General features: G+C 41.5%; 1 protein-coding gene across 2 annotated transcripts; it reads left to right on the top strand.

Moving 5' to 3' along the window:
* Nucleotides 1-3,606: 3,606 nt before the first annotated feature.
* Nucleotides 3,607-21,068, top strand: GSTA4 (glutathione S-transferase alpha 4). 2 transcript variants are annotated; one of them, XM_003828948.4, is made up of 7 exons: nucleotides 3,607-3,763; nucleotides 4,754-4,858; nucleotides 11,605-11,656; nucleotides 13,435-13,567; nucleotides 14,418-14,559; nucleotides 16,321-16,452; nucleotides 20,429-21,068. In XM_003828948.4, the coding sequence occupies exons 2-7, from the start codon at nucleotides 4,772-4,774 to the stop codon at nucleotides 20,549-20,551; spliced, it is 669 nt and encodes a 222-aa protein (XP_003828996.1). In that variant the 5' UTR covers nucleotides 3,607-3,763; nucleotides 4,754-4,771; the 3' UTR covers nucleotides 20,552-21,068. The 2 variants fall into 2 exon arrangements, with proteins under 2 accessions (XP_003828996.1, XP_054969651.1); XM_055113676.3 differs by having other exon boundaries at nucleotides 3,650-3,763; nucleotides 4,614-4,858.
* Nucleotides 21,069-23,872: the final 2,804 nt, after the last annotated feature.

Genomic DNA, 23,872 nt, shown 5'->3' with positions numbered 1-23,872 from the left:
AATGTCTAATAAAAGCAATCACAAAAGCCAGGTGCAGAGGTACATGCCTGTAATCACAGCACTTTAAGAGGCAGAGGTGGGAGGATCACTTGAGCCTAGGAGTTTGAGACCAGCCTGGGCAGCATGGTTAGACCCCTTCTCTACAAAAACTAAAAATTAGCCAGTGTAGTGTCATGCGCCTGTAGTCTCAGCTACTCAGGAGGCTGAGGTGGGAGGATCACTTGAGCCTTGAAGCTGTAGTGAGCCCTGATCGCACCATTGCATTCCAGCCTGGGCAATAGAGCAAGACCCTGTCTCCAAAAGACAAACAACAACAACAACAACACACAATCACAAAAGACTATAAAAACCACAACCTTCCACAATGGCCATTGCAGTCTTACACAAAAAAATACTGGTATTATTGCCCTTGTTATTCATCTTTGCAACAAAGGATACTTATTTTAAAACAATTATGCCATCGTCATTTTTGTCCTTTAAAAATCTTTGTTTTATTTTACCTCCCTGAATACACACGTAATTTACTATGGCATGCATATTCCTATTGCAAAATTCAATTTCCAAATAAATATTTTTAAAGAGCCTCTTTCTGTTTGTTATTTAGGTTAACATAAAAAATCTAGAGATGATTTAAAGTAAACCAAAGGATGTGTGTTAAGTTACATGCAAATACTACACCGTTTTATATAAGGGACTGGAGCATGGTCTGATTTTGGTAGCTGAGGGGGTTCTGAAACCAATCCCCCACAGATACTGAGGGATGACTGTACTTTAAAATATCATGTTGTACACAGTAAAAATATACAATTTTATTTGTCAATTAAAAAATAAGCTCCTTGAGGGCAAGAACTGGATTTTATAATTTATTTTTTATGTCTCAGTAAATCCAGTAGACCTCAGCACAGATGTTCAATAAAGCTTCCTTAATTATAAACTAAAAGCAAGAAAAAAAGAATGACCACTTTCAGCAAGGCTGGAAAATATGGCTTCCTACTCCTGTTAAACTGAGTAATTGCTGTTAAATCAGAACTGGAAATATGATTGGATATACACTGTTAAGTCTTTTTTGAAAACGACTTTTCTGACTTTTGGGGTGCCCAGTGGTCCTTGACTTACCTCTCTTCTTACCCTGCATACCTTCTCTGGATGAGCTCATTCTTTTGCCACCAATTCAACCGATTTCAGTTCTCTCTACTGAGTCCTCACTGGGTTGGTTTTTGTCTTTTTGGTTTTTTTTTTTTTTTTTATAGGGAGTCTTACTTTCTCGCCCAGCTTGTACTGCAGGGGCGTGATCACGGCTCACTGCAACCTCCGCCTTCCAGGTTCAAGCGATTCTCCCGCCTCAGCCTCCTGAATAGCTGGGACTACAGGAACAGGCCACCACGCCCGGCTAATTTTGTATTTTTAGTAAAAACAGGGTTTCACCATGTTGGCCACGCTGGTCTTGAACTCCTGACCTCAGGTGATCCGCCCGCCTCAGCCTCTCAAAGTGCTGGGATTACAGGCGTGAGCCACTGCGCCCAGCCCTCAATGGCTTTTTCAACTGTCTAGTGGGTATTTCCAGCTGGATGGTTCATAGCAACAAAAGACAAGTCAACCCATTTTCCCCAAACTTTGTCTTCCTTCTCCGCTCTTTATGGAACTAGAAACCAAAGCATTGCTCATTCATTCATTCAACAAGTGTTCTCTGAATACCTACTCTATACTAACCAGGATGTACAAAAGGAAAACCAAAAGCGCAAAAATCCTCGATCTCGTGGAATTTACATTCTAGGAATCTACAGACAAATAAATAAAAAATGTCCTGTTAGATGACAATACATGTTATTAAAAAAAAGACAAGAAGTGTGTGTGTGTGTGTGTGTGTGTGTGTGTGTGTGTGTGTGTTGGACAGGGCATCATTCTAGACTTTTCTTCCTCCTCCCTTCCCTTTGATCTGATTAGTAAATGCTTTACCACCTACCTCTTTAGTATTTCACCTTTTCTTACTCATATTCTTCAAACTCATGGTGCTACTTTAATTTACACAGACACAAGAGGTTTCTTTCTCTACCCCTACTACCCCAATTCATTCGCCTCACTTCGGCCAGAGAAACCTACTGAAAATAAAATCTGATCATGTTAGCGGCTGCAATTGTTCAGCACCCAGGCTTGTCAAGCAAGGTACTCTCGAGCGCCCCCGTGGGTGAAGAAAATAACAACATCTGTAGCCTGAGAAATAGCAGAAGCTGCCTCTAAAAACAAAATTTATTTTCGAAGGCATATATTTCAAACTTTGAAATCCATGTGAATTTTGCAATTGTTCCATAATATAGCCCTGATAGTTTTAATATATTTTTAATGTTTTAACTAACTTGCCAGCCAAATTATTCTTTTAGCACCACCCCCAACTCCGAAGACCCCCTTCCAAACAGGTGCTGACTTGAGACCGTGACGATAGAGCACTTGTCTCTAAAATGTACAAAACGAAGAGAAATCTCAAGATGTCCCACTGAGATGAAGAAAGAAAGAAGAAAATATGTATGTTTGTATACATGTATACATATATATATGTATACACAAAATTAGAAAAGTTAGGGTCTACTGTATAAATTAAATAAGCGTTGACAGTGCTTTTGATTTTAATCTGTATGTGGTACTTTGCCTACTTAACACCCTTATGTGGATTTCCTGACGGACTTGACATTCCTGTCAGGAAAGCATTGCGTACTTGCTGATTAAAAAGCATCTAAGGGCCGGGAGCGGGGGCTCACGCCTGCAATCCCAGCACGAGGCAGGAGGATCACCTGACGTCAGGAGTTCAAGACCACCCTGGTCAACATGGCGAAACCCCGTCTTTACTAAAAATAGAAAAATTAGCCGGGCATGGTGGCGCGCGCCTGTAATCCCAGCTACTCGGGAGGCTGAGTCAGGAGAATCGCTTGAACCCGGGAGGTGGAGGTTACAGTGAGCCGAGATCCGTCTCAAAAATAAAAAATAAATAAATAATGAAAAAAATTAAAAATTTAAAAATTTAAAAAACATTTAAAAAAGCATCTAACTTCGATGGATAACGGGTCAAAAGAAAGGCAAACTGCCACATGCAGCGCCTCATTTGGATGTGTCTGGAGTCTTGGAAGCTTGACTACCCTACGTTCTCCTACAAATGGACCTTGAGAGCTTGTTTGGAGGTTCTAGCAGGGGAGCGCAGCTACTCGTATACCCTTGACCGAAGACCGGTCCTCCTCTATCGGGGATGGTCGTCCTCTTCGACCGAGCGCGCAGCTTCGGGAGGGACGCACATGGAGCGGTGAGGGAGGAAGGGGACACCCGCCTAGCCAGCCAGATCAGCCGAATCAACCCTGGCGATCAATGGGGTGACAGATGTCGCAGCCAGATCGCCCTCACATCCGAGGTACTCAGGCGGCGCACAAGCTATATAAACCTGAAGGAAATCTCAACTTTACAGTTAGGTCAAGTTGTTTATCGTACTAGAGCTTCAGCAGGAAATTTTCACTAAAATCGAATTTAACCAGCATAGCAAATATCATTTATTTCCAAAATGCTAAAGTTTGAGATAAACGGACTTGATTTCCGGCTGTTTTGACACTATCCAGAATGCCTTGCAGATGGGTGGGGCATGCTAAATACTGCAGTCTCCATTGGTGAGGTCGTCCCGGAGCCTCGCCCAGCTCCCGCGCGCTAGAGCCGCCTGCTGGTCTCACCCAGCCGGGACCGCTGACCTTGCGCTTTGTGCGGCTCCAGGCCTCCGAGTGGACTCCAGGTCTGTCTCCCTCCTGCGGTCGCCCCCTTCCTCGCCCTTTCTCTCTTCTTTTTTTTCCCTCCCCTTTACTCTCTGAGTCTCACTCTCGCATTCTTCCCTCACTCCCCCAGTTCAGTCCTTCTCTTGTCTTTTCTTCCTCTTGTCCTTTGTCCTCCTGCTCCATCCAGTCTGGGCAGAGGTGGGCCCCTTGGCTGGAGCTGGGGTCCTTCTTGGCTCAGTGTGCATTTTTTTTTTTTTAAACCCCTTCTGCGGAGTCTGAATGCATTGGTGGAAGGTGGGCTCGGATCGTCCCCGGGCCTGGCTGGGCTGCCGCTACGCCCCTGCGTGGGCTGAGCGGGGAAGACGAGCATGGGAGAGTGCGATCTCAGATGGCCAAGCCCTGGCCCCCGGCTCGTTTTACAAGGCCGGGGGCTCATCTCCCAGTAGGGGTGGTGGACACGCGGGACCCGGGGGGGGCAGCCACCGCATGCGTGACGGTGGACGCACATTTTGCAGACAGTAGTAGTACTCGGCCTGTTCACCTTCCAGTTGCCGTGATAATAAAATATGATGATGTATGTAAAAGCATGAATACTTGAAGAGCTTCCAGTGGCTGTGCGATTTTCCTTCGCTACCCTCTTCAACGCCTGCCACCCCCTATCCCCAAGCTGAATTTGGAAAATCTGAGATTCTCGAGGTCAAAATATATAATATTCTGAATTTGTGAAATCCCGTACTGCTAGCACATATGTTTTTACAACAAATGGCCCCAGCTTCCCAAGATCCAGGATAAGAAGTCATAAATAGAAATCATATAAAAGCCAAGGTTTTTTTCTCCATGTTTTAAAATGGTGGTATTTTTTTTCTTGAGTGAGGGCAAATGCAGCAACAAAAATAAAGAACAGTTTCCCGTGCCAAAATCCTGAATATTCATTTCGCCCCTGAGCACTGGGTTGAAGACGCGAAATTGGGACTGTTGGTCTGCGACGAGCTGCTGCATTTGTATTTCAGAAAGCCTGAAAAGCTATCATGGCAGCAAGGCCCAAGCTCCACTATCCCAACGGAAGAGGCCGGATGGAGTCCGTGAGATGGGTTTTAGCTGCCGCCGGAGTCGAGGTACCTTATATGCTGTTTCTTCACGGATTTGTCATACAGCTTTTGAGACCTTTGAAAGAAAAATACGTTTTGAAGCACCGTTCAGTTCTAGTTCTCGTCCACCAAAATCACAGGCACGCTTCACTGAGTCAGATACCATACCTGAAGGGATTTTTCTTTATAATTAGAACGTAGTTGATGGAATTCTATTTTCCTTTTGACTTTTACTTAATTATTGGCTTCTGATCTAGCACCAATGAATATTTATTAATAAGAAGAAAGGAAATTTACCTGAAAATTGTCAGTTACTCTGAGCTCTTATTAATTATGCATTCTCAGGGTAAATTTCTTGTTTTCTTCAGTGGCTTCAAACTGGCAGCCTTGGTATCTTGCTTACATATGTGTGTGTGTCTGTTTTTGTTTTCGTTCTGTTCTTTTAGCTTCTTATTATGGAAATTTTCAAATACCTATAAATGTAGAGAGAACATTGCCATGAATTCCATGTACTCATCACCCGACTTCAGCAATCATCAGCTGTATGCTAATCTTGTTTCATCTATCACCTCCCTCCCCCTTGTTTTGTGGGAGTATTTTAAAGCAAAATCCAAACATCATAACATTTCATCTGGGAGTTCCTCAACATTTTCCTCTAACAGATGAGGATTTTAAAATGTAGCAATATTATTATCACATCCAACAAAATTAGCAATTCTTTGTCATCTAACCTTCAGTCTGATTGTCTCAAACAGGCATTTTGTTTGTTTGTTTGTTTTTATAGTTTGTTTTAGTTTGGATCTAGACATTGGTCTACGCATTACATTTAAAATGGTTATGTTTCTTTCGGTATTTTAAAAACCTGTAAGTTTCCTCTTCATTTTTTACAAATTTATATTTGGGAATATTTTCAGATTTATAGAAAAGTTGTAAAATAATACAGTCCCTCATTCAGTCTCCCTTAATGATAACATCTTACATCACCATGTCATATTACGAAATTAACATTGGTGCATGACTAACTAAACTACAGACTTTATTCAGATTTCACTGTTTTTTCTACTAATGTTCTGGGTTTTTTTTTGACGGAGGCTGGCTCTGTAGCCCAGGCTGGAGTGCAGTGGTGTGATCTCGGCTCACTGCAACCTCCGCCTCCCAGGATCAAGCAATTCCCCTGCCTCAGCCTACCTAGTAGCTGGGACTACAGGTGCACACCACCACGACCAGCTAATTTTTGTATTTTTTTAGTAGAGACAGGGTTTCTCCATGTTGGCCAGGCTGATCTCGAACTCCAGACCTCAAGTGATCCGCCCACCTCGGCCTCTCAAAGTACTGGGATTACAGGTGTGAACCACCACGCCCGGCCCTTTGCTAATGTCCTTTTACTATCCCGCGATCCAACATTATATTTATTCATCCTGTTTCCATAGTTGCCAACAATCCATGACAATTTCCCAGTCGTTTCCTTCATTTTACCATCTTGACGGTTTTGAAAAGCACTGGTCAGATATTTTTGTAGAATCCTCTACAAATTGGGTTTATCTTGTTTTTTTCATGATTAGACTGAGGTTATGGGTTTGGGGAAAGAATGCCACAGAGGTGAAGTATGTTCACGTCATCATATTAGGGGTTACGTATCAACATGAGTTGTCACTGGCAATATTAACCTGGATCACATGGTTAAGGTAGTCTCTGCCAGGTTGCTGCATTTTAAAGTTACTATGTTTCCTTGTATTCTTCTGAAGCAGATCATGAAGTCCAGCCCACATTCAAAATGATGAGAATTAAGCTCTACCTCCTGGATGAGGGAGTATCTACATTTGGAATTTTTATATAAGGAAGATTTATCTCCACTCATTTATTCAGTTATTCAATTCTTTGTGTCACTATAGACCTAAGTATATTGATTTTATACTTTAGATTATAGTCTGATGACTTAAATTGCCTAAATTGTTTCAGCTTTAGCCACTGGTGCTCTTTCAGGTTTACCCTTTTTTATTTCAGATTGGCCTCTTTTTTGTTCTCAGCACTTTCTGACAGTATAAAATGCTCTGTGCTCATCTTGTATTAATATTTTCCCTGCCCTAGCCCTAGAATCAGGAATTTCTTCAATAGAAAAATGGTATTAACCAGCCGGCACGGTGGCTCACACCTGTAATCCCAGTACTTTGGGAGGCCGAGGTGGGCAAATCATGAGGTCAGGAGTTCGAGACCAGCCTGACCAACATGGTGAAACCCCGTCTCTCCCAAAAATACAAAAATTAGCTGGGTGTGGTGGCATGTGCCTGTCGTCCTAGCTACTCAGGAGGCTGAAGCAGGAGAATCGCTTGAACTGGGAGGCGGGGGTTGCAGCGAGCCGAGATTGCCCCACTGCATTCCAGCCTGGACAACAGAACGAGACTCCATCTCAGAAAAAAAAAAAAAAAAAGGTATTAATAGCCAAGATCTGGGTGCTAGATGTCTACGTTTGTTTCTAGTGCCATTTATTTTTGGAAGAAACTGCCCTGTAGAATTTTCCCTATTCTGGATTTGGTTTACTTACCCTCCAGGTGTTGCCTTGAGGTAACATGGTAAAGTGAGGATACCTTTATTTTAACGTGCTCCTCTATTCTCTGTACTTCCCATAAATTACTAGCTGGACCCAGAGGCATGATCACTTCAGCCTCCTTTTTTCTTTCTCTTTAACTTTTTTTTTCCCTGCCAGACTATGTCAGAAGAGATACTGTGAACACACTTCTATTGTATCACATCAGGGGTTGTCTCGTTTTCAGTGATGCCGACCTTCATCGGTGTGTTCCTGTGATATCAACCCCAATCCACACATTATAGTTTCTCCCATATTCTTTTCAACTTGTGGTTTTACTAGCTATTGATCATCATCATTGTTAGGGATTACAAAATGGCAATTCTTTCCATTTCCATCATTTCACCTATGTTTATGAACTGTGATTCTCTTCTAAGAGAGTACTTGTCACTCATTAACTATTTAATTACTTTAAAATATGCTTCATATAGGAAAGGCAAGGTAAATGCTTGATTATAAATTTTCACAATAATGCGTTGTTGCCCTAGCAACCTCCAAAGATGCAAATGTGAGTTGTTGGGTTATGCGTTTTGTGTTTGTTCTTTGTTTTTATTTTTTGCCTATGACAACTTGCCACATGGTGTTTTACAATTTTCTAAATGAGTTGACATCATTTTCATATGCAAATTCTGATTTCTGACTTGTCTTTAGAAATTGGAAGATGTGGTGATCCTGAGCTCATTTTCACAGGGCAGCAATTGTTGGATCTGAATAAGGACTGCCCCACCTCGCCCTCTTGTCTCAGGGTGTGTTTGCTAACTGTTAAGAGGAAAGTGAAAAACATTCATGGTCCCCTGAACCTGCTCAACTTCACTTGTGTCTGTCATTTTTCTAACCCCCATAGGCTTCTGAGTTTGTAATTCTTGATTTATTTCATAGGTTTTGAATGGATGTCTTATATATGTATGTAATATAACCCTTTGTCAAATCTTCTCTCTTCATTCTACCCTGCCCCTCCTACTCACCTATGAGTCAACATTTTTAGTTACAGTAATAAAAACTCAACCCTAAATAAGTTAAACAAAAAAAGAACATGAGTCATCTGACCCACCTACCCCAGTCCAATCACAGGAACAGGCTGATCAGGTAGAGTAATGAGCCCACTCCTCAGACCAGACTGGATGAAGCTAGATTGGTCTCTCTCCCAGGGTGACCACGTGGTTTACAAGGTGGTGAGGAGGGGCCCTCCCCATCTCTTTGCCAGTTAAGTTTGTGCTCACATAGATCTGAGACAGTCGGGAGGGACCAGCTGGCAGCCACCAGACAAGTCCATGATTCTCAATATCCCACGATTGGGTTGAACCTAAAGTTGAAGCACACACATCTGAGTAACTAGGTCACTAAAACCTACTGAAAAACAGCCTTTTCTAATTCAGGGAGTTCTCAATGTTGGTCAGTCACTTAATTTGAGTCATCATTGACATTGCTCTATGTTGGTTGTTTCTTCCATGCTTGGAACTTTACTTGCCCGAAGACCCCTTAAAACCCAGGCAAATCCCCTTTGAGACGTGGAGGATTTACACCATTTCTACCATTAACTGGGAGCATCAGTTGAGCACCTTGTCCCTGCATATAGCATATAAACTTTCTGAGCTAAATGTGGTGGCTTGAGCCTATAATCTCAGCTTCTTGGGAGGCTGAGGGTGGCAGGATCCCTTGAGCCCAGGAGGTTGAGGCTGCAGTGAACTGTGATTGAGCCACTGCACTCCAGCCTGTGTGACAGACCTCTAAGAAAAAATAAATAAATAACCCTTTCTGTTAACTAATATGATGTTTTGACTTTTGATTTTAGTATGTTGTAGTACAAATATCCAGGGACAAATTCCTCAACTGAATCTATCTGAGAGACAAATTGTCAATTGATCCAGGAGTACTGCCTGCACTACATCTGACCATCTAGGCTTCGAGCATTGTTGCCCCAAGGATACTGTTCATGAGCATTAGATAGAGATCCTCTGGGAGCATTGAGGCTCCTTTCCTCACACCATGAGCACCCACTCTGGCAAGTAGCAGAAGCCAAGCCTATGATCCTGATTCTCCCCCACCCCTCCAAGTTGAATGTTTTTCAACTAAATTCACCAATTGTTAACATTTTGCTACATTTGCTTTCTCCCTTCCTTTTTTTTCTGAATTGTTTCAAAGTAGTTGCAGACATCAGCATGTGTCTTCCTCCCAATGTTACAGGAAAGGGGTCCTGATCCAGACCCCAACCGAGGGTTCTTGGATCTTGCAGAAGAAAGAATTTCAGGCGAGTCTGCAGTGCAAAGCAAAAGCAAGTTTATTAGGAAAGTAAAGGAATAAAAGAATGGCTACTCTATAGAGCAGTCCCAAGGGCTGCTGGTTGCCCATTTTTATAGTTATTTCTTGATAATATGCTAAACAATGGGGTAAATTATTCATGCCTCCCCTTTCTAGATCATATAGGGTAACTTCCTGACATTGCCGTGGCCTTTGTAAACTGTCATGGTGCTGTTTGGGAGTGTGGCAATGAGGACGACCAGAGGTCACTCTCATCACCATCTTGGTTTTGGTGGGATTTAGCTGGCTTCTTTAATGCAACCTGTTTTATCAGCAAGGTCTTTATGACCTGTATCTTTTGCTGACCTCCTGTCTCATCCAGTGGCTTACAATTCCTTAACTGTCTGGGAATACAGCCCCCCCAGTAGGTCTCAGCCTCATTTTACCCAGCTCCTGTTCAAGATGGAGTTGCTCTGGTTCACACGCCTCTGACACCAAGGCAAAATAAATAATTGTCCTAATAACCACAATACCATTGTCACCACCAAGAAAATTAACACTGCCTTCACAACATCTAATATGCAATCCATATTCAAATGTTCCGTTTTCCCCCAAATGTCTATATAATGGTTACACGTCTGTTTAGCAGTTATAACAGTTTCCTCTCCTCTGAAATCTACTTCCAATTTGGTTAAGTCTCTTTAGTTGATTTTCATCAACAGGACCTGACTTTTTTTTCATGCCCTCGACTCTTGAGAAGTCCAGGCCATTATGTTCGTAAGGTCCCACATCCTGAATATACCTGATTTTCACCTTGTGTGTAGATTCAGGGTAAATATTTTTGGTGTTGTTTTAGCAGGTGTGACTGTGCCCTTCTCACTGTGTTAACAACAGAAGCCTCAGGATGTCAGAGTGTTCTCCACTGGGGAGCCAAGTTTGATTGTTTGGTTAGACAGAGGGTGAGAGATCTCCCGATCTCTCCATTATAAATCGACACTTTCCCTTTATCATAATTAAGTAACTTAATTAAGTCTTCTGTAAAAAAGAGCTTTTCCTTCCTCCTACCTTTTTTTTTTAGCAGCATCATTTATGGACATAGAGATTTTGTTGTTGGGTGTTATAATCCGTAATTGACATCATTCTTTTTGATGCTTAAATTTTCCCAGATTTGGTAGGGATTCCCCTTACAGGGCCCTCCATGCCTTTCTCTTTCACATTTGAGCACTTCCTTGCTTTCTGGCATAACAAAATCAACCTTCTCTTATAGGAGCCCTAGTTCCTTTTAGGGGGCAGTGATATTTAGAAACCAAGATGTGGATGCTAAGTCTGCTCTTTCTCTCTGCTTCTTAAGACTGTTTAACTTGGCATTTTTTGTCCTGAGCCTGTATGATATTTACCTCCTTTTGGAGGGTGAGGATATCTTTTTAAAAAATTGATGCATAATGTACATATTTGGGGAATACATTTGATATTTTGATACATGTGTATCATGTGTAGTGATCAAATCAGGGTAATTAGGATATCCATCACCCACCTCAAACATTTATCTTTCCTTTATGGCGGAACATTCCAATTCTCTTCTAGCCATTTTGAACTGTGTAATACGTTATTGTTAACTATAGCCTACTGTACTATCGAACACTAGATTTTATTTCTTCTGTCTAGCTGTATTTATGTACCATTAACCAACCTCTTTTCACATCCCATTCCTCTCTACACTTCCCAGCCTCTAGTAAGCACCAATCAACTTTCTATTTCCATGAGATCCACTTTTTTAGCTCCCACATATGAATCAGAACATGCAGTCTTTGTCTTTCTGTGCCTGGCTTATTTCACTTAACGTAATGACCTCTGTTTCTGTTGGTGTTGCTGAAAATGACAGGATTTTGTTTTCTTTATGGCTGAATAATATTCCACTATGTATATATACGTTTCTTTTTTTAAAATTTAGTTTGATGAAGAATTTCTGGAAACAAAAGAACAGTTGTACAAGTTGCAGGATGGTGAGTATGAAAATGAAACAACTGCCTCTAATACTGATTTTCCTTTAAGAACTGCTGTTTATGTGGAAGGGCAAAAGTATTCAATGACACTGAACATTCAGAACAGTATCCTAAAACCAAAAAAAGCAAGAGGGAATAAATAGTTGAAATTGCCAGGAAATCACTTCTTATTCAATAGTTCCATAAAAGCTGGCCGAAGGGGGTGAGCAGTTCCTTCCCCATCCAAGCGAACAGCTCTTCTCCATCCCTTTCTTCTCCCCTCTCTCCCCTCCAATCTCTTCCTCCCCCTTTCTTTCTCTCCCTTGCCCCTTCCCTCCTTCTCATCTTTCCCTACTTCCTTCATACTATCTGAGGCATCCTGGCCTGCTTGAAGTATGCAAATAAATATCCCCATTTACATGGGGATACTTTCTGAAGTAAATACTACACAGAAGTGAAATCAACGAACTGCCCCCTCCCTTCACCTTTAATTCCTGGTCAGCCCTGCTCCCTCCTTGCCCATCCATTATAGCAGGAGCCACCAGCAGACCCATAAAGAATGCACCCATCAACCCTGTGAGCAGCCTCCCTCCCAGCCCACAGCAGGGTCCTCAGGCCCAGCTGGAGGCTCCCTTGTGTGGTACCAGCTCTCCAGGGCTGTAAGGCCACCTTTTGTGTGTGACGGTGGCTGGAAACCACTAGGCATGTGCTAAGTACTCCTCTTGCCTCTCCCCTCACCTGCTCCGAATGCCCAAACCCTCAAGGGCCAAGCTGTACCCTATACCGGCATCTCTCCCCAGGGTTTGGTATGTGGAAAGTGTTGGATTCAGGTTTGTTAAATAAAACAATGGGTTGTTTTTTTAACTAGTGACAGCAAACTTGGTAGTAAACGGTCTGTTCTGTGGCTACAGAGTAGCCATAGAGTATACATGAGCCAAAGAGTATACATGAGTCTCAGCTAGTTACTTAGGTTTCATGATCAGATTCTCTAAAAACAGTGCTGTCCAGCAGAACATTCTACAGTGAAGGAATCGTTCTATTCTGCATTGTCCAATATGGTAGCCACTAGGCAAATGTGACTGTTGAGCACATGAAATATGTCTAGTGCAACTTAGGAACTGAATTTTAAGTTTTAAAAATTGTAATTAATTTAAATTTAGATTTACATAGCTGCATGTAGCTGGTGACTGCTGTATTGGCCAGTGTAGCACTGAAGAAATATCTTCACTACATTCCCCTCAATCCCTTATCACTGTGGATAGGTATTTTTCCTGGGGTGAAAATGAAAAGGGAACGTTTATAACAATGCTAGTTTTCAGCCTTCTTTTTTTTTTTCGAGGTAGAGTCTTGCTCTGTTGCCCAGGCGTGCAATGGCACGATCTTGGCTCATTGCAACCTCCGCCTCCCAGGTTCAAGCAATTCTCCTGCCTCAGCCTCCCAAGTAGCTGGGACAACAGGCATCTGCTACCACACCCGGCTAATTTTTGTATATCTAGTAGAGGCAGGGTTTCACTATGTTGGCCAGGCTGGTCTTGAACTCCTGACCTCATGATCCGCCTGCCTTGGCCTCCCAAAGTGCTGGGATTACAGGCTTGAGCCACCACACCTGGCCCCTTCAGGCTTCTTTTGTGGCTAAATCTGCTCTCCTGAATGAAGTTAAGGTTATCTGTCATCTGGAAGCTTTACACTATTTCCTAAGGCCATGATTCCACCGTTTCTTTTCATTCCACAGAGCATTTTTTAGGGGTTGGGGGACAGAGAAGAAAAGATCATTTCTAACTCTGGGCTTCCATTCTCAGGTAACCATCTGCTGTTCCAACAAGTGCCCATGGTTGAAATTGACGGGATGAAGTTGGTACAGACCCGAAGCATTCTCCACTACATAGCAGACAAGCACAATCTCTTTGGCAAGAACCTCAAGGAGAGAACCCTGTACTGTGGCCCCTCTCGAGTGTTGTCACTTGTCAGCTTACTGATGCCTTAGCTGATTAGCAACCTCTGTAGCACACCACATTTACTTTATGTCTTACATAGTTAGTGAGATCAGGGAACAAAAACCCAAGAAGGTCACGAAGACCAGTTGGAACTTCAGTAGAGAGAGTCTGAGTAAAACAAAAGAAAAGAATTGGATTCAGATATTGAATACTATATCTAGGGTGTCATTGTTTCAGATTTCAACATTTTTAAATGCTTTGATACTGCTTTTTCCCTTTCTTGCACATTCACTATTGTTAAGTATTAGGAATGAGGAGCTGCTGTGACATTCAAGGCCTGGGAGAGTGAGCATTAGATTATAATTTGAAATCAAAGCCTGGTCCTTGCACCCCTTAGATGTATGACCCTGGGCAACGTGGGTATAAGAATAGTACATTTCTCATAGTGTCATGTGATTTAATGAGATAATGGATAGAGAGTGTTTAGCACCATGCCTGGTACACTCTAAGCACTCAATAAGTGGTATTCACTATTTTTATAAAGTTGAAGTTTGACCCATACAAAGAGACCAAAACATGGATGCTGGGGTAAAAGTGGAGTAGGATGCCAGGAGAGAGAGCACTCATGACTGTCAAGCTGTCTGATCTGTGACAGATTTTTCTGAGTTACAACTAGAATTGACCTTATATCTTTGCTTTTAAGAGACAGGTATAGGTAAATGCTTCTAGGGACTTAAGTTGCAGCATCTTAAAAAAAAAAAAAAAAAAAAGCACTCTGAATTCTTAGTTGTGGAAACTGATGGCTTCAAAGAGAGGAGAAACTGAGACAACTGCTTTTTTGTTTTAAGGATTGACATGTACGTGGAGGGGACACTGGATCTGCTGGAACTGCTTATCATGCATCCTTTCTTAAAACCAGATGATCAACAAAAGGAAGTGGTTAACATGGCCCAGAAGGCTATAATTAGATACTTTCCTGTGTTTGAAAAGGTAGGTGGCAGAGATGCCTACATACACAGAGTAACCAAACCACAAACCATAAAGAAGCTGCCACAAACACCCTTTTCTGTCCAAGGATTTTAAAACTGAGCCCAGTTGAACTAACCTAAGAGCTAATGGACTTCTAAGAGCTAATAGTAGCCACAGCACAAAGCTGGTGTCTTAGAGCCCCTTGGACTCTGCTAGGACCACATGATTCAGAAGTCTAGAAAAAGTATGGGCTCCCTGCCTTTGTTCCTTATTGTTCCTTGCATTCACCAAGTTCCCACCTTGTGTGGATATAGCAGACACTTCAGAAGATACAGAAAACAAAAACTACCTCATTCATTCATTCAACAAAAGTTGTCGAACAGCTGTCTCATAGCTGACATCCTCCCTGATAATTTGATATGAGTAGAAGAACCATTTCCATTTTATTTATCTTCCCTTTGCTCTTTTTGTTTTTGGTTTTGTTGTTTTTCTCTTGTTATATCTGCTTTTCTGAGCTTCAAATTCTTTATTCCTGAACTGGGAGGAGCTTTTTTAGTGTTTCAGTGCAAACACTAAAGAAGAGGGTGTGAAAGTATGGGAAGACCTATTTGGCAAGCTTCCTCTGACCATCTTTATGCAACTAGATTTAGGAAAAAGGAGAGGTATTTTCTGGGGTTTCTGTAGCTAGGTTTTATGGTATCTTTCCCACAGGCACTTTGTGAATGTAAAATAGGATAATGAAGAAATGTGGTCTGGAACGGGCACAGAGGACCTGGTGCTTTGGCAAAGGTTCACTGCTCATTCTTAGGTCCCAAGGGCCCAGACTGTGTCAGGGTTTCTTGCAACACGCCTATGAGGTGAGAACCGTTGTCCCTTTTACACATAATGAAATGAAGTCATGAAGAGATTCAGTGACCTGTCCAAGGTAACATGGCCAGAAAATGGAGAGCAGGGTTGGAACTCTGGCCTCTGACTACAAATTCAGGATGCATTGTACTATGCCACTCTGGCTCCAGTAGCTATATTTGACCTGGAATTGTGTTCGGAGTCCCTGTGACACACACACTTGTGCACATGCAGACACCCATGGGCATCCAAGAGTTGACTGTGAAGGGGATCTCCCCTTTGCTACCACTGCTTCTTGCCTCTCCCTAATCACAATCTATTCTTATAAGCCCCACACCTATACGTTACCCTCAGAATGGGAGTCAAGATGAACTCAAGCTTTTCATTTTCTCTGTTTTGGGACATGTAAGAGGAAGTCTAATTTTGTAATTGGGTTGAGTTTATGACTACACCTCTTGATGTTCTAGCAACAGAACTGGGAAATAAGAGTGGGCCCCTTGAAGATGATCTATCACTTAGATTTCTTAAATCACCCTGCCCCTCCCCAAGCCTCCTGCATGCATTTCTGTAGATACATTTTTGGAGTAGATATATCCTTTCAAAACACCAGATGCTAAATCCAGAAATAAGGAATTTTCCCTTCCCCACTTCAATGTCTCATTCAGATCCACAGCAGATATTTAAGGATGCTTTCATTTCCACACCTTTTTTGTACTTTCTCTCTCTCTCTCTCTCTCACTCTCTCTCTGTCTCTCTCCCCCTCTCTCTCACTCTCTCTGTCAGATATAGGGTGCGTTCTCTTAATTGATGTTATTTATGAAAGCATGAAATGACAAGGTCATAGTTTCACCTCTTCTCAGATACTGCACTGATTCAATAGCCTCATCAGTCTCTCCATGTGGAATATTGTAACTGATGCACACCATTTCCCTACAGATTTTAAGGAGTCACGGACAAAGCTTTCTTGTTGGTAATCAGCTGAGCCTTGCAGATGTGATTTTACTCCAAACCATTTTAGCTCTAGAAGAGAAAATTCCTAATATCCTGTCTGCATTTCCTTTCCTCCAGGTAAATAAAACTATGTATTAGAAGATTGGCCTAGAACTCTTGGGCCTTCCTTCAGTGCCTATTGTTTGGTTGGCTTTGGGGAGTGTGTGTGTGTGTATGTGTAATATTTTTAAAATTCTAGTTTGGCAAATGAAATGAAAGTAAGGACCCAAAGTTATTTTTCTGGTCCTTAAATACTTCAAGTTGAAAGATCATTGAAGTGTAAAAGATTTTTTTTTTAAGGTGGGATCTTACTATGTTGCCCAGAATGGTCTTGAACTCCTGGGCTCAAGAGATCCTCCCACCTCAGTCTCCTGAGTAGCAGGGACTATAGGCATGTGCCAGCACACCCAGCTCAGAAATTTTCATCTTAATTTTGTTCCATAACTGCACTCCTGGAAAAAACTCCATGCACAGGGAGTTTGCCTCAGGGGACTTTCCATAGAAATAACCATAGAGATGAGGTGGTCTCACACTCACATGTATCTACTGATGGAATAGTGGGCGAGATAAACATCAAAACAGTCTCATTCATCAGGCTATGACCCCCTTTCTCAGAAATAGTATGGTCTCAAGTTAGGAAATTCTAAGCCTGAGCTCTGAGAGCAAATGAGAGATATTAGCACCCTAAACATCACCCCAAAGGATTCCTACCATTCTCCTTCTGAGAATTCCAAGGAAAGACTTGTGTGGTTCAAATTATCCCTCAGGGTTATTCTGGCAGGATTGATCATAGAACTTTAAAGGAGAGAAGGGCCTTTAAAAAAAAACTTATTTAATGACTTCAATATTCACTTGAGGAAGTAGAGACCCAGGATAAAGAAATCAGCAACCAAGCTGGCTTAGCCAGTGGATGCTTGAGTTTTATCTAGAACCTTAGCCTTTTATCTCCAAGTCTAATGTGCAGACTGTAACTCCTGGGCCAAACCTGGCATGCCACCTGTTTTTATACAGCTTGTGAGTTAAGAATAGTTTTTACATTTTTAAATGGTTGAAAAAAATCGGTGGAATAATATTTCACATAAAAATTATATGAAATTCAAATTCTAGTATTCATAAATTTCATTGGTACAAAGCCATGCCCACTCATTTACACAATGTCAAGGTTACTTTTGTGTTTCTACAGCAGAGTTGAGTAGATCTGATAGAGACCATATGGCCTGCAGAACTTAAAATATTTGCTGACTGGTCCTTTGTAGAAAAAGCTTGCCAATCCCTGAAACAGCCCGGATACAGACCAAATTGCTATATGTTTGACCAAGTTATCAAAAGCCAAGAGAGATACACTAACTCTCCAAAGAGTAACACACATACTTAAAACAATTTTTTGCCAAGTCTATTAAATATTTTGATATACTAATGAGAGCAATTACCACCAGTTCAATAAGTACACCCAGAAAATGAGAATAAAAATCTTCAACAAGGCAATAAACCACCATAACATTTATGTTATAGTTTATTTTTTTTTCAATTTTTTTTTCATTTACTTTTGCAGACACAGAGATTGACTTTCCTTAATTTGATTTTATTCATTCAGAACTTAGGATACTTTTCACCTGAAGTATTCTTTTGCACTGTTAAAAACGTTACTTGTTTAGCAGAGAAGGGAAATCAGAGGAAGGGATCTGCAACTTGTTGAGTGCCAGCTTCATTCCAGTCAGTCTGCTAGGCACTTACATGCATTTGCTCATCTGTCCCGTCAACCCCACCCCAATAACCCTAGGAGATGGGCTTCACTATCTCCATTTTACAGATGAAAATTACCAGCTTGGAAACATTACATTCTGCATAAAGTTGCAAGACTGTGGATGACTGAGTTGGGAGCCACAGGGGAGTCAGGGATCTAAGTCTGTACTCTTTCCACTAGACTGTGTGGTTTCTGAGAAACACATTTAGAAGTACTAGAAGTACCTTTGGCCCCAAATAGGTGGGATGCTGAACCCAGAAGTAGGTAGAATGCTAAGCTTATTAAAGGTGAAATCTAGGCCGGGTGCAGTGGCTCACACCTGTAATCCCAGCACTTTGGGTGGCTGAGGTGGGTGGATCACTTAAGGTCAGGAGTTCAAGACCAGTCTGGCCAACATGGTGAAACCCCATCTCTACTAAAAATAAAACAATTAGCTGAGCATGGTGGCATGTGCCTGTAATCCCAGCTACTCGGAGGCTGAGGCGGGAGAATCACTTGAACTGGGGAGGTGGAGGTTGCAGTGAGCCGAGATCATGCCACTGCACTCCAGCCTGGGTGACAGAGCAAAACTGTGTCTCAAAAAAAAAAAACAAAAAAAGTGAAATCTTTCCAGGCATGCATATATATACATGCTTGTGTACACATACACACACACCTCACAGGCAGTAAAGTACTTTTCATTGAATGGACACAAAAGATTTTAAAAGTCTAGGGTAAATGATAGAGATCAAGGTTTTTTGGTAAACTGTAGCACCAGGACCTATTGGTATTTTACATTGATGATACTATAATAACAACCCTTTTTTAAGCCCCAAGCATTATCTGCATAAATACAGTTTTAATCTGTGATCAGATTGAGCATCAATATTTTAAAACTTCAGAATCGGACACCAGATCTGTGTTGAATTTAAAGGGTTATTCCTGTGTTGATTAATGGATTTAAAAGGTCACAAAAATTTTACTATACTTTGATAACTATGAACCCCAGATAAATCTTGAAACAATACATCATTTGGAACAAGATTCTAAATTTTGGTATAATATTTAAAATCATACAAGTAGAGCTTAAGTACATAATGAAAAGAGAAAATTGTCATATTTATATATAATTAATTGGCATCATTAGGGTTTTTGTTACTATTAGTGACGTATGTATGTTTGTGTGTGTGCTTAATTAAGGCTGTGCCTTGCACATAATAGGCAATTAATAAATAGTAGCTATTTAAAATGACCTCTTCACTTTTAAATAAATGGTTTTATTTAAATATCTTTAAAAGGTTTTATTAGAATAATTATATATGATGAGCATATGCTTCTTCATATAGTTCAGATTTTTCATTAGATCAAATGGGCTTTTCTTCTCAGTTACTGAGAATTGGTAAGATTTGATTCTGTGAATGAAAAATACAATGTTTTTCTTCCATTCCAGTTTATATAAATATCTGGTATCTGAGCCAGAGGCTATGAAAAAAATGCAACTGGCTATTTCCTGCACATAGCCAGAAAGAGGATTCATTTACTGATAGGAGTAAAAACTCTGAAGAAGCTGAATCTTAAGATATAAATTGTACCATCTAGTGACTTTTTAAAGCACCTTTACTTAAGTGGCTCATGCATTTTCTCCCAGCAGATCAGTGCACTTCAGGTGGCTAGTCCGAGTGGTGTTTACAGCTAATTGATCACAACCAGTTACAGATTTCTTTGTTCCTTCCCCACTCCCACTGCTTCAAATTGACTACTGTTAAAAAACAATACAAAACAATACACTGGAGGTGTTTTCAGTGAGTTTTCCCCTTCCTTTTCTTTCACCTTAAGTGTCATAATTCTATTTTGAGTATGTTTTTACTTTTGCCATTTCTGTAAAGAGTGCTTACCTTTTTGTGAACCTGGAGATTTGTGTAAACCCTGATCTTGATACCAGTGATTGATGACAGAGATTGTAAATAATCATAGAGATCAGATCTTAACCTAGCCTTGTCCAACCCACAGCCCGCGGGCTGCATGTGGCTCAGGACAACTTTGAATGTGGCCTAACATAAATTCATAAACTTTCTTATAACATTATGAGATATTTTGAGGTTTTTTTTTCAGCCCATTAGCTACCTTTAGTGTTAGTGTATTTTATGTGTGGCCCAGTGAAGCCAAAAGATTGGACACCCCTGCTAAACAAATGCTAGATTTCATTTCTGCTTGGAACTCTTCAACAAGTATTTATTGAACAAATTTTGATGGGCCATTTTGCATAACCATATCTTCGTAGTATCTAATACCATTTTTGTTAGCCTTAAAGTTTTGGTTTTCCTTTTTCAGGAGTACACAGTGAAACTAAGTAATATCCCTACAATTAAGAGATTCCTTGAACCTGGCAGCAAGAAGAAGCCTCCCCCTGATGAAATTTATGTGAGAACCGTCTACAACATCTTTAGGCCATAAAACAACACATCCATGTGTGAGTGACAGTGTGTTCCTAGAGATGGTACTATCTACAGTCATGTCTTAATGGATCCCAGCTCTGTCATGGTGCTATCTATGTATTAAGTTGGGTCCTAAGTTGGGTCTTTTGTGTCAAAGAGATCATCTCTTCTAGAAATATCAACCTTTTTTGTCCAGTAAATAATTGTTAGGGGATCTTTATTGGAAAACTTTTTTGGAGAGGCTGGTATTTAAGTTAGATCTGATTGGGCTACTCATGTCCTGTAGCCAGTTCATCCTCATAATAAGAATGGGCAGGATCTCTTGTTCTCTCCTGAGTGTCTTTCTACTCTCCTGAGCGTCTTTCTGCTCTCCTTATCCTGTTCTCTTATCCTTATCCCCTCCAGTCTCTGCCTAATTTTTAGTGTTTAATAACAACCGAATGTCTAGTAAATGACTCTCCTCTGAGCTGTAATAAATAAAATGGTAGTAATGAATGCAATCAGTATTAGCCAAAATAAAGAATTTATGAGTCATTGCTCATTGTCTTGTTGTGAGAATTTTTTAATTAGTTTTTTTCAAATATAGAATACATTTGCACAGTTCAAAAATCAAAAAAGTATAAAAGGGTCTACAGTCTTGGAAGTCTTTTCAACCCTGCTTCCCCGCAACCGAATCCTGCTTCTCACAGGCAAATGCAGTTACTATTTGTGTACCCTTCCAGTTACATCTGACACATGTATAAGAAAATGCAAATATATATTATTTTTATCTTCTTACTACCCAAAATGGTTATTTGTAGGCTTCTAATTTTTTGCATTTCAGAACTAAAAGTATGGTCTGTTAATATAATGCTGCTGTTAAACTGGTGTTGATTCGCGTCTCAAATACTCATCAAGCATCAACTGGGCGCAGGGGCTCCCAGCACTTTAGGAGGCCAAGGTGGGTAGATCACCTGAGGTCAGGAGTTTGAGACCAGCCTGGCCAAAATGGTGAAACCTCATCTCTACTAAAACTGCAAAAAGTAGCTCGGCGTGGTGGAGCACCCCTGTAATCCCAGCTACTTGGGAGCCTGAGGTGGGAGAATTGCTTGAACCTGGGAGGCGGAGGCTGCAGTGAGCTGAGATCATGCCACTGCACTCCAGCCTGGGCGACAGAGTGAGACCTTATCTCAAAAAAAAAAAAAATACTAATCAAGCACCTATTACATGCCAGGCAGACTGCCAGGAGGCAGAATCGTAGAGCAAAGCCCCTGCTTTAGAAGAATTCAGCATAGGGTAGGGGGAGACACACATGTAAACAGCAGAAGTAATTTTAAAAAGGAAAGAATTGCCGCTTTTGGAGTATCTACTACTCAGAAATTTTAAAACTAAGGAAAGGCAAGTTTTTGATGAGAGTCTCACTCATTTATCTCGCTACAGAAGGGATTTTTTGCTCAGCGGAAACAAAAGAAGAAAAGACAAGTGGGAGGTGATCATTGTCTGATGCAATCAATACTGTTTTCGTCAGAGGAAAATCAAGCGCAAACATCAAGGCAGTGATTTGCCTTCATATTTACATAATGTGAGCACTCTGTTATCACCCTGATATTTAAAATTCCTGCAAGAGCAAAAGCCTGGTGGCAGGCACAGCCCCGAGGCAGGCCTGAGGAACAGTGCTGACCTAGGCTGCTGTTCTGAGAAAGAGGCCCAGCCCTGGCCAGGCCCCTGAGTGCAGTAGCCAATAACAAAAAAAGAAAATGGGAAGTGTGTAGTAAAGACTTTCACCCTGCCCCAACAGAGGTCTGGCCTTTGCTTCTGGAAGGCAGTCTCTAAGTCCTTTGAATGCTAGACCTGACAGGAGTGTCTTTGTTTGCCTGGGGGTCTTGGGCCACCCAGCTAGTAACAATGTGATTTAGGGTGAGAGCTTTGAGCCACACCAGTAATGTGATACTGGGTGAGAGCTCTGGTTCACGTGGTATCAGCTCAACTCTGGACGGAGTGAAAACAGATCACCTGTTGGGCAGTCAGCCAGGCCTACCTGATGGACCCCCCAGTAAAAAACCTAGGCTCCAAGGCTTGGGTAAACTTCCCCAGTTGACAGTACACCATGGGTATTGACACAGTGTTGCCGAAAGGAGTGAACGCTGCCATGTCTCCACAGGAGGACATCTGGAAGCCCATATTTGGATCCCTCCTGGACTCTGCCTCATGCACCTCTTCCCTTGGCTGGTTTTCATCTGTATCCTTTCCCTGTAATAGACCATAGCCATGGGTATCACAGCTTTCAGTGAGTTCTGTGAGTCCTTCGAATGAATCATCCAACCTAAGGGTGGTTCCCCTCAAACTTCCCTCTAAACTCTTCAGGGAAGATAAACATTTTACACATATTTAGAGACTATACATGAGAACAAACAGTTGACTTGACAATCCTCAGGGGTCTGTATTACAGGCGGAGCAGCCCAAATCTGAAATCCGAAATACTCAGAAATTCAAAATGCTTTAAAATCCGAAACTGAGTGCCGACATGGAGCTCAAAGGAAATCTTCATTGGAGTATTTTGGATTTGGGATTTTTTGGTTTGGGATACTCAGTCAGTAAATATAATGCAAATATTCCAAAGTCCAAAAATATTCTGAAGTCAGAAACACTTCTGGTCCCAAGCATTTCGGATAAGGGATACTCAACCTGTACTGAGTTTTGTGGGATGGCAGCAAATTTGGGCTAGTTTATATTACTGTGTTGCTATTTTGACTACCCAGTGCCACTGCCTGATAATTTTAATCAAGGGCTGGCTATATAGACCTTAAACCATTTTGCAAGTACTTGCTGCTTGGGTTTTAATTCTCTTAGACACAAGAGGGCCCCTGAATCTGGTTCTTTGAGGGAAAAACCAGGGAGGAAGTTTGGCTTCTGCATTGAATTAAAGGATTAGAGAAATAAAAACAAGAGACCAGGCCCTCTCCAACAAAAAGAGGTTCCCATGTTTCTCGTGTTCATGGTTGCATGACCTTAAATTGTGCAATTTGCTTTCCATATTGGAAATCAGCACCCTCCTACCCTGTTCTGCCTCAGGTGGCATTACCCCAGTTTCATCATTTCCTTTTTTGGTGCAGGCTCCCACCCTTTAGTCTCAAACCTCCAACCACCACCATCACCATTACCCCCCACAATTTTCATGAGTTATCAGACTTTGATAATAGAGTAGGAAGTCAGGGACAGGATCATTGATCCTCAAAAAATATCAACATGCTGAGCATTCAAGGCTAAACCCAAAGTCAGCATGAGTGAGACAGGGTGCAAGAAACAGCAGAAGGAAGACAAGAGCTTCACTGAGTAAAAGCCACGACACGTGAACCAACGG

Source organism: Pan paniscus, chromosome 5 (assembly GCF_029289425.2).
Source record: "Pan paniscus chromosome 5, NHGRI_mPanPan1-v2.0_pri, whole genome shotgun sequence".
NCBI lineage: Eukaryota > Metazoa > Chordata > Mammalia > Primates > Hominidae > Pan > Pan paniscus.
The sequence above is the reverse complement of the archived record's forward strand: the minus strand, read 5'-3'. Positions and strand labels throughout refer to the sequence as shown.

Excerpts from the sequence above, each read along its gene's own strand:
- GSTA4 (XM_003828948.4), top strand. The coding sequence starts at position 4,772 with ATGGCAGCAAGGCCCAAGCTCCACTATCCCAACGGAAGAGGCCGGATG. Across the intron at positions 11,657-13,434 it reads GTTGTACAAGTTGCAGGATG|GTAACCATCTGCTGTTCCAA; the intron begins GTGAGTATGAAA and ends TTCCATTCTCAG. Across the intron at positions 13,568-14,417 it reads AACCTCAAGGAGAGAACCCT|GATTGACATGTACGTGGAGG; the intron begins GTACTGTGGCCC and ends TTTTGTTTTAAG.